Here is a 10,166-nt window from a genome sequence, read left to right as displayed (position 1 = left end):
AAAAGGCCCCAAAGGGGGTGGAAGGGGAAGGGGGGGGGGGGGGAGACAGAGAGAAAGAGAGAAGGGTGGGGTGGTAGAAAGAGGCAGAAAGCGAGTGGCGGGGGCAGAAGGCAGGAAGAGGGGTGGCAGCCGGGTGCCTGAACTACCACCACACGGATGTCCACGTTGCGAGTCACTCGTCCAGGAGCCATGCTTGGATCGCCTGGAAAGATTGGGCGTGGGAAGTAGGCCCATTGTGCTGGGGAATTCCCTGCCGTTTAGTTTGCCAGGCGAGATGCAGGAGGAGTAGAAGCAGAAGAAAGGGAAGAAAGCAAGGAAGACAGGAGAGCCCACCTTGTGCCCCGCCCGGCAAGAGTTGATTGGCTGAAATATGATGCTGGTAATGGGCAGGGAATAGCGCAGGTGAGTGCCATCTCCTGCCTGGGAAAAAAATACCAAGAGAGACCGGGAGGGGAAATGGGCGAGGATTCTACATGTGCGTGCTGAGACCGGCTCAAAGGGGGGAAAATCCATTGCCAAAGAGGTCTCAGAAAACGCGGATCAACACTCTTTTGAAACTGCTCTGGGGACGGAATCATGAAAAACGCACGTAGAGCAAAAATCTAAATGCAGGAGTGAAGGTGGGGAGTGACGTGGAAGGAAAATCCTCGAAGTGCTCCAAAGGCCGAAGGCCAATGCAAAAACGGCTCTGTTAAACAGTCTCTGTTACAGTCCTAAAATGATGGTGACTCAAGGGGGGGGAATCACCCTGATTGCATCCCAGAAATAACTGCCTGCATGCAGCCTGCGTAGGGGGGGCCCAGCCAGAACCAACAGTCTGCTGCTTAGACGGCACCCCGTCAGGGTGGGTGTACAGAAGGTGGTGGTGGTGGTGGTGACCCACATCCCCCTTCCGAGTACAAAATGGTGGCACTCCCTCACCTTGCTGAGAGAATGGGGGGGGCAAGCCAGATGAGGCCCTGGGAGTTCTGTGACAGGAGCTTTTGCCCCCCCCCCATGCAGTTAATCAGTCACCGGGGGGGGGGACACAACAAATCTGATCAGGACCCTGAGGGGAAGGGAGGGAAGAAAACCTTCTTACCCAGCTCTCCACCTTCCTCAGCAGAAACCACCCCAGGAAACCACTTGTGAGCCCCGCTGGGTCCTGACATGGGTACCAGAGCAGCTCCACCGGGGCCGTTTCCCATGGCAGACCCGTTGCATCGGGCTTCTGACCTCACCCGCCTGAGAACAATAACCTGGGAGCTGTGCTGGTGACGCTGCCTGGTGTCTAGTTTGGCTCTCAGAAAGTCTGGTCTGGTGTGGTGTGGGTCCTGAGGAGGACTGGAAATGGGGCCCTTGCCATGGGCCACCTCCACTTTTGTGCTTAAGAGCTTATGCAGTGGGGGGGGGGAGAAAGGAGTGAGCTGGTTCTGAAGAAACTGATCCCTGCTTCTTGTTTGCCCTCCAGAGATGAAGAAGAACTGCGCAAGTCCCTTTCAGAGCTGGCAGACCCCAATCCGAAGTCCATCAAGCGCATCAGCAGCGGCAGCAACCCTTTCCTGGACTTCTCCCAGGACCCCAGCATAGCCACTTACAAGCACGGCCTCCTGGTCCGCAAGAGCCATGCTGAGCCCGACTGCAAAAAAAGTATGCATGTTGGGGGGCGGGAGGGAGGGAAGGGAAACAGGGGGGAGCTTAAGCTGGAGGCAGCAGCTTCTTGCCTTGGAGCTGGGCAGAATTTGGCGGGGAGGGTCACATTAGCTCAGTAAGGTGGTAATTTCTAAAGAGAAGTACCGGAAATGGAAGGAGGGTCAGATTACTGAGGGTGAGTACAAGAAGCAGGCTCGAATCTGTAGGGATGGTGTCAGAAAGACTAAAGCGCAGATGGAGCTGAGCCTTGCGAGGGATGCTAAAAACAAGAAGAAAAATTTCTATGCCTATGTTCGGAGCAAAAAGAAGAACAGGGATGGAGTAAGCTCATTGCTAGGGGAAGACGGTCAAGCCTTAACAAGGGATGAAGACAAAGCAGAATTACTCAACTCTCACTTTGCATCAGTCTTTAACCGTAAGGTGAGCTGTATACAAACTGAAGAATGCAGGGGATATGAAGGAAGGAGGAACGGCCAGTCCAGAGTAAGTAAGGAAATGGTTAGAGAGCCTCTAGCTGCCTTAAATACTTTCAGATCTCCAGTGCCGGATGGCTTGCATCCCAGGGTGCTAAAAGAAATTGCAGATGTTATTTCAGAGCCTCTGGCTCTAATCTTTGAGATGTCCTGGAGTACTGGTGTTGTGCCGGAAGCCTGGAGAAGAGCGAATGTTGTCCCGATCTTCAAGAAGGGAAAAAAGACAGACCCAGGAAATTACAGGCCTGTCAGTTTGACATCAGTACCTGGAAAAATTCTAGAGCAGATTATTAAATGCAATTTCTGTGAGCACCTTGAATGGAATGAGTTAATTGGTAGTAGCCAGCATGGGTTTATCAAGAATAAGTCATGCCAGACCAACCTTATCTCCTTTTTTGACAGAGTTACCAAAATGGTTGACTCTGGCAATGCTGTGGATATAGTGTATCTAGATTTCAGTAAAGCATTTGACAAAGTTTCTCATGATATCCTTGAGGATAAGCTGGTTAAGTGTGGGCTGGATGGTGCAACCGTTGGATGGATTCATGGTTGGTTGAAAAATCATACCCTGCGAGTGCTCGTAAATGGCTCTGCGCCTACGTGGAGGGAAGTCTTGAGTGGAGTGCCGCAGGGCTCAGTCCTGGGCCCGGTGTTGTTCGATGTTTTTATATATGGAGAAAGACATAGAGGGGATGCTTATCAAATTTGCAGATGACACGAAGCTGAGTGGGCTTGCTAACTCTGAAGAAGACAGAGTCAGGATTCAAAATGATCTAGATAGGTGGAACAGTGGCGCGGAGACAAATAAAATGAATTTCAATAGAGAGAAGTGCAAAGTCCTACACTTAGGTCCAGAAAACCAAAGGCACAGATATAGAATGGGTAGGACTTGGCTTGACAGCAGCACACATGAAAGGGACCTGGGTGTTCTGGTTAATAACAAGCAAAACATGAGCCTGCAGTGCGATGTGGCTGTGAAGAAAGCTAATGCAATCTTAGGATGCATTAACAGAAGCATTGTGTCCAGATCAAGGGAGGTGGTGGTTCCGTTCTATTCTGCTATGGTCAGGCCTCACCTGGAGTCCTGTGTCCAGTTTTGGGCACCACATTTTAGGAATTCCTGGAGCTACACAACCCAGAATTGACATCAGTGCTTCAGGTTCGGACCCCTACCACGAGTAATGCCCCCATCTTTGTACCATGATCCTTGATTGTGTATTGTTGTCCTACTGCTGCTAATGCCCACTTTTCCTTTCGTAACCCCTCTGCCCGCTTTGCACACCTGCTGGCTCCGCTTGTTTGCTTATCAGCCCTCCTTGACATTCCTGGGGGGGGGAGAGTGTGAGAATGAGTGCATGGAGTTGCGTAGAGGCTTCGCTTGTTCTTTCCCCAAAGCTACCCCCATGTGGTTCACAGGTTCCAGCTGGAATAGGGCTAGTTAGGTCGCATAGTCTTTCATGACCTGTAGTGTGCCTGAGAGGGTGTGACGTGTTGAGGGGTGGGACCCTTTCCCCAATTCCCGACCCTGTGCTATTGCTTGTTAGTTCTGGCAAAGGTCTTTCCCATAAACCTAATTAAGGACTCTTGCATAGAGAGTGGTTACTCTGGGGTCTGACAGTAAGATGCCAGCAAGGCAACCATGCAGGCTGCTGCTGCTGCTGCCGCCGTAGGGGAAAAGGTTTGGAGAGAGGATTACCTGCTGCTGACCCTGCAAGTGCCGGGCTCCGAAGGGTGGGGGAGAAAGGCCAGCGCCAAGCCCGCCCTGCACCACCTGCTCTGGAGGTGTCGAGGAGAGCAGTGCCCGGAGTGACACAGGCCCGCGTGCGCTCTGCGGAGGAGCCTGGCTGGTCTCCAGCAGCAGAACCCCTCCCCGAAACCCACCCTACCCAGGTGGCACCTTGCGGCCTGCCCTGTGCGGAGCCCTGCCTCGGGGGCAGCCAGCAGCCCTTGGATGCCAACAAGCACTGCAGCCGCTGGGCTGGCTTTTACCCGTTCTGCCACCTTCTGTGCTACTGACCCTCTCCTTTGCTCGGCAGCACCCAGAGGGAAGCGGGGATGGAAGACGTTCCATGGGATCCTGAAGGGGATGATCCTGTATCTACAGAAGGTACAAGGACAACAGGGGCCGGGAGGGGGGGGATGACAGCAGAGCTGTACACATTTCCAGGGCGGGGGGGAGAAGAATGCACCAACACCACCACAACCCCCCTCCCCCCCAAGCACACTAACACATGCAAATCCTGCAGACGGAAGGAGGAGGTTGGATCAGTCGGGCTTCCTCATGGGCAGTAGCTGGGGAAATGGGTGAAGTGGGGAAATGGGACTCAAGGCTGCACGGAAGCTCCGAGGTCAGTGGCTGTCAAGGCCAGGAGCCCCTCCACCCAGCGAAGCTGGCAGGGGAAGCACAAGACAAGAGACTGGCCGCGCAGGGAGGGAGGGAGGGAGACTCTTCTGCAATGGGTGACCCTGTGAAAGGTGGCCCGTCTCGCAGTTCTCACCACCCTCGGCCTGAAAGGGGGCAAGGAAAGGAGTCGCTCGTTTTTCAACTCTTCTCTGTCAGAAAACTGTCCAGTCCTTGCTGGCTGCCTCTCAGCATTCTCCTTTTGGAGCAGGGGAGGGGGGGCTGCTCTGCCGCCTGGAATCGGTACATATGCTGAGCTCCTCCCCCCCCCCAGCACTGGGGGGGGGGAGGAGAGAGAGGCGTGGGACAGGCTGGGCGCAGGAGCAGAGGGTGGCTGAAGAGGCGTCAGTCCCTCCCCTGGCAGGCATTAGCGGGAGCACCACCACCACCACCACCCCCCTTCACGAGAGGAGCCCCGGGGGGAGGGGGGGGTCATTTGTGCAGACTCTCCCTCCACTCTGGCATCCTTGGCATCCTGGAAAGTTAGAACTCTCCAAGAACAGCTACAGCATTCCTGTTCCCAGTTTGGTGTCGTGGTTAGGAGCGCGGACTCTAATCTGGGAGAACCGGGTCTGATTCCCCACTCCTCCTCCACTTGCACCTGCTGGTGGGACCTTGGGTCAGTCACAAGCTCTGTCAAGAGCTGTCCTTGAAAAAGAGCCGTTTCTGTCAGAGCTCTCTCAGCCCCACCCACCTCACAGGATGTCTGTCTGTGGTGGGGAGGGGGAGGGAAAGGCAGTTTGTAAGCCCCTCTGAGACTCCGAGTGAAGGGCCATGGGGTATAAATCCAATCTCTTCTCTTCTTCTGCTTCTAGCAGTCCCGCAGCAAAAGTGGGTCAGGGAGGCTCCTACCCGGCCTGTGCTAGCCTCCCCTCCCCCCCCCCCAAATCCTGGGAGACAAGTCCAGTGCCGCTCACATGGAAGGGTCCCCGGTGTAGCTCCAAGTGTGGCTGCCTGCCTGCCTGCCTGCCTGCCTGTTTCATGGGCTCGATGAGTGGGGAAAGCCCCATACCTCCCCGGGGAGGAGCGAGTGTCTCACCTTGTCTCTCCCCCACTCCCCCCGCCTTTCAGGAGGAGTACAAGCCCGGCAAGGCCCTGGCCGAGGAGGAGCTGAAGCACGCCATCAGCGTCCACCACTGCTTGGCCACCCAGGCCTCCGACTACAGCAAGAGACCCAACGTCTTCTACCTCAGGACGGCTGACTGGAGGATCTTCCTCTTCCAGGCCCCGTGAGTCGGGGGAGCCCTGGGCCCGGGCTGCTGTGCCGCTCCAGAGTCAGGCATCGCCCAGAAGCCCCGCTGACACCGGGCACATCACCCCCAGGGGGTTAGGGTCCGAGGGGGCGTTGTGGCTGCTCTCCCGGCCGCTCGGTCGGTCGGTCGGACACTCCCTTGGCTGCACGACCGGGACACTGGCACAGGCAGGGTTTCAGCTGTGCAAAGCCCATATTGGTTTACTCTGTCTCTCTCTCTCTCTCCTGCCAGGAATACAGAGCAGATGCACTCCTGGATCACACGCATCAATGTGGTGGCCGCCATGTTTTCTGCCCCACCCTTCCCAGCCGCCATTGGGTCCCAGAAGAAATTCAGCCGCCCTCTCCTGCCCAGCTCCACCACGCGGCTGTCTCAGGTAAGCGCCGGATGGGCGGGGCTGCCGCCTTCTAGGGGCTGCCGCCAGAGGACTGAACTGGAGGAGGGAGCCACAGGAGCCTCCTGGCTGGAGGAGAAAGGGAGTCGCCCTGAACGGTCTCCTTGACCTGACTCCTACGTTGGACATAAGGAAGCCTGCCTAGCCCAGCTTTGACCCAACGCACCGGACCTCGGAAGCGAAGCCGGGTCCGCCCTGATCAGTTCTTGGATGGGAGACCAACCAGGCTGAGGAAGGCCATGGCCAGCCCACCCCTGCTTAGCCCCAGGCTGGAGCCACACGAGTCAGTCCCAGCTTAGTCACAGCTCGACAGCACTCCAGTGTCATTGCTTTTATGGGGGGGGGAGTGTCAAGAGCGGCTGCCTTGAGGGAAGGGCTTGTGGAAGCCGGAGGCTGCTGTGTCCAGGGGGGGGGCGCTTCCTCGCTTCTCTGAAAGGGGGCCGAGAAGTGCTCTAAGAGCAGCAGAGGCTCCAGCCAGAAGGGCAGTGGGGCTTGGGTGGGTCAGGAAGGGGGAGGCCCCGGCTCAACACCACCCACTGTGAAAGGGGATGCCCTGACCCCCCTCTCTCTCTCCCCCCCCTCTCCAGGAGGAGCAACTGAAAAGTCACGAAACCAAATTCAGAGCTATGGCCGCTGAGCTGCTGGAGCACCACGCCTCCCTGCCCGAGAAGAAGGTCAAGGGCAAGGAGTGGGAGGAGCTGAAGCAGAAGGAGGAATACCTGGTGTTTGAGGTCAGTCACAGAGGATCCCGTGTGTGTTCCACACCAAGCCCATGGCTGACCCCGCGGGGAAAGGGAGGCTCGCCTGAGAGGCAGCCAGGCCTCCTCCTGCTTGCAGGTGAAACAGGAGGATGGCTCTCCTCCCCCCCCCCCCGGGCCCCCCCCCCCCCCCCCCCCCCGGCCATCTGGTTGGTCTGCAGCTCAGCTCAGCTCAGCCTTGCACCGATGGGCTCAGAGGGGCTGCTGGACAAAAGGGAAGCTAACTGTGCCCAGCATCCGGTTTCCAAGCCGCAGCGCACCTCAGAGGTGTACAGACTGGGCTGGACCCGTTACCCATTCTGGCCAGTAGCCACCTTCCTCCAGCCCTCTTTGGAGGCCTTCTAAGACCGCCAGCCCCCCTGGGGGAAGGCCTGCGTGCCTTCCAGAGACGTTGGTTCCCTTTCATGGTGCCTCCGTCAGCTCCTCCTGTGAGTCATTTTTCTAAACTGAACAGCCCCAGATGCTTTCTGGAGATGTGAGAACCGGAAGGGCATCATACGGTATTTTAAAGACACCCCCGCACCCTCCGTGGGGATCAATCTCCTTTGCCTCTTGGGGGCTTCTTTCTCCCAGTCGTGCACCCAAGCGCCCGTTTCTCTTTAGGCTGTAGCAGAATGAGAAACCACACCGGCCCGGTGAGACGAGAGCAGAGGTGTGTGTGGGGGGGGTGTTTTGTGGAAGATCAGCTGCCTCTCACTTCTCATTTGGCCACAGAAATCACGCTATGGCATCTATGCCACATTAATGCGTGCCAAGCTGAAGACTGGCTCCGAAGACCTGGCGGCCCTGGAAGCTGCCCTGTTCAGCACCACCGCTAGCACTGAGGACCACCTCAAGAAGTCGCGGTCCAACCTTTCCGTCCACCAGGAGCCAACCGGCACCGGCCCCCGGGGGGTCAAGTGCAACCACCGACAAGCCACCAGCAGCCTGCAGAAGTCCTAGAAGGGCACCGGAGCCTGCCAGGAGGGTGGCTGCATGACTTCATTCTCCAGGGCCAGGAACTCTGCGGTCAGACTGAGTCCTCGGACAATTTCACCAGCCAGCGAGAGGGCCTGTGGCCTCTCCTGCTCGCCCTCCCAGCCTGCACAGCCTTCCTCTGCCTCTTGGGACTGGGGAGCCTGCTGGGGTGAGTGAAGCTGCCCAAACCGCCCTCCTGCATCGCAAGGCAGCAGGGCGGCTTTCCAGAGTCCCTCACGGCACCGGGGAGGGGGGGAGGGGGGGGAGAAGACGGCCCATTTCTTGCACACACAAACGAGGACAAGAGAAGCGACGGTACCCTGGCTGCCTTCGATTCAAACCCCTCCCCCCCACCGCCACCAGTTTCTTACACTTTTGGTGATAAAATGTTTTTAAAAACTTTTAGTACCTGACAAAGCTGAGCCCCACGGCGTTTGGGAATGCTAATTTTGATGTGGGTTGGGGAAGATCTATAGAAACCTGGTCATGAGGAGCCACGTTTGGTGGTCAGATTTGTTGAGCGAGGGGAGGGGGGGAAGAGGGGGCCAAGAGCCATCCGCCTCCAGCAGCCCCCACACCACACCACACCTGCGGGTGCGCCAGCAACTCCTGCACTGACACCACCCCCCCTCCTTCACCAGCAGCAACCCTGGGCGGGCTCAGTGATGTGTCTGCCACCAGCACAAGCCGGCCCTTGACTGGCCCTTGAGCTGTGCTCTGCACATATATGCCGTTGGCTCCAGGGTCTGGACGGGGGCCTCGAGACCAGCACTTCTGCAGGGTAGACCCGGGAGGGGTGGCGGCGGAGGCAGCAACAGAGGATGATGCCTTCAGGTGGGGCCAGCACCATAAAGCCATACTCGGGGGGGGTCTCATGCGCCCCCCCCCTTCTAGTCCTTTCCCCCCCCCCCCCCCACCAGAGGTTCAGTGTGGATGGTGAGCGTGCTGGCCGGCCACCTTCAGAGAGGCCTCTGGCTCAGTCCTGGCCTACTTGTACAGCTGGTGCGTTGGAAGAAGAGCCCGGGCAGAGAAACCGACCCACATCACTTTCGGGGCACCCAACCAGCAGGAGAGGGCACTTGGGTTGGGGCTCCGCCGGACAGGCGGGGGGGGGGTTTCCCATCGCCACCCTCGGCCGCACAGCTGTGCCACCCCCACCGCGGCCCCTGTACAGACACCCTGCTCCTTTAAACGCATCATTTCCAAGGGCTTTAAAGGGTACAGCTCGAATGCTTGACTTGCAACATGCATGCAGCGAAGAGAGGCTGGTACGGGAAGGAAGCCCAGCTGCTGGGCACAGAGCAGGCCCAGTGGAGATCCCGAGGGTGGTGCGCTCCAGGGGGGAGGGAGGGAAGAGAGCCTAACCTCCTGGACCCCAAGGGACCGTGGCCTGCCTCCAGCACTGACTCGCTGAATGTGTCTTTTTTTAAATTATTGTTCTGCTCGAGTTGACAGCAAAAAAAAAAAAAGGTCTTAATCTCTGTACAGTTTCTTCCTTCATTTACTGAAGTAAAACCTTCTCAAGCACTCTAGTGGCCTGATTCTCACTCCTATCCTCAGACCCTGGAGGGGATGTGGGGAGGGGGGAGAAATGACTGCAGCCCCACGGGGGCCCTGTCCCTGTGGACAAAGGCAGGGAGCGAGGGGCACACACACCAGAAACGGGGCCCCAGGCACGTCTAGAGGGAGCCCCTTCCAGCTGACGGGGGTGCACCACAAGGGGGACCATCTGGCTTCTTTCTGACTTGCTCCAGCAGAAGGAGAAGCCACCCGGGGGGTCCATGTCATGTGCCTGAGACGTCCCCCTTCCCCAGGCCCCCTAAGGCTTAAGTCAGTGTGTGTGTGTGTGGGGGGGAGTGCCAAGCAGAGGGGTGGGGCTGAAAACAGGTGATGACGAAGGCTGAACGGGTGGGGCAGAAGAAGCAGGAGGTAAACGTTTGGGGTGTTGGCGGTTGGGGGGGGATGAACGAAGGCCGGGAAGGCCAAGGGAGATCCTCCCGGTACTAGAAATGGGCAGCGAAGAGAGAAGACAAACAGGGTTTAGTCAAGAAAACAAAGTTGCACTCACTTGTTCACTGTTGTTCTGCAATGTCTTCTGTGGGGACACACAGGGGGATTGCACTTCCGCCCAGCTAAGAAGGCCCTAGAGGGGTGTGGCTCCTCCACTCCGGAGTGGGACTCAGTGACTTTCCATCCACAAACCATCACACGCTCCGGAGGCGCCCCCCCCCCCACTTTCTACCTCAGTTCCTGCCAGGCCACTGCCGCCAATTACCCTGGGAAGCACACAGCATGTGA

General features: G+C 57.6%; 1 protein-coding gene across 1 annotated transcript in view; it reads left to right on the top strand.

Moving 5' to 3' along the window:
- PSD (pleckstrin and Sec7 domain containing) overlaps positions 1–8,099 on the top strand; it is a 74,821-nt gene extending 66,722 nt beyond the window's left edge. The window contains exons 9-14 of the mRNA XM_015412196.1: positions 1,451–1,629; positions 4,142–4,212; positions 5,578–5,735; positions 5,991–6,135; positions 6,741–6,884; positions 7,626–8,099. Coding sequence (XP_015267682.1) covers positions 1,451–1,629; positions 4,142–4,212; positions 5,578–5,735; positions 5,991–6,135; positions 6,741–6,884; positions 7,626–7,853 — 925 coding nt within the window. The 3' untranslated portion in view covers positions 7,854–8,099. The remainder of the gene's footprint in view (positions 1–1,450; positions 1,630–4,141; positions 4,213–5,577; positions 5,736–5,990; positions 6,136–6,740; positions 6,885–7,625) is intronic.
- Positions 8,100–10,166: the final 2,067 nt, after the last annotated feature.

The sequence above is a fragment of the Gekko japonicus genome, unplaced genomic scaffold (genome assembly GCF_001447785.1).
Source record: "Gekko japonicus isolate JY-2015 unplaced genomic scaffold, Gekko_japonicus_V1.1 scaffold2413, whole genome shotgun sequence".
In the NCBI taxonomy this organism is placed as follows: domain Eukaryota; kingdom Metazoa; phylum Chordata; class Lepidosauria; order Squamata; family Gekkonidae; genus Gekko; species Gekko japonicus.
The sequence above is the reverse complement of the archived record's forward strand: the minus strand, read 5'-3'. Positions and strand labels throughout refer to the sequence as shown.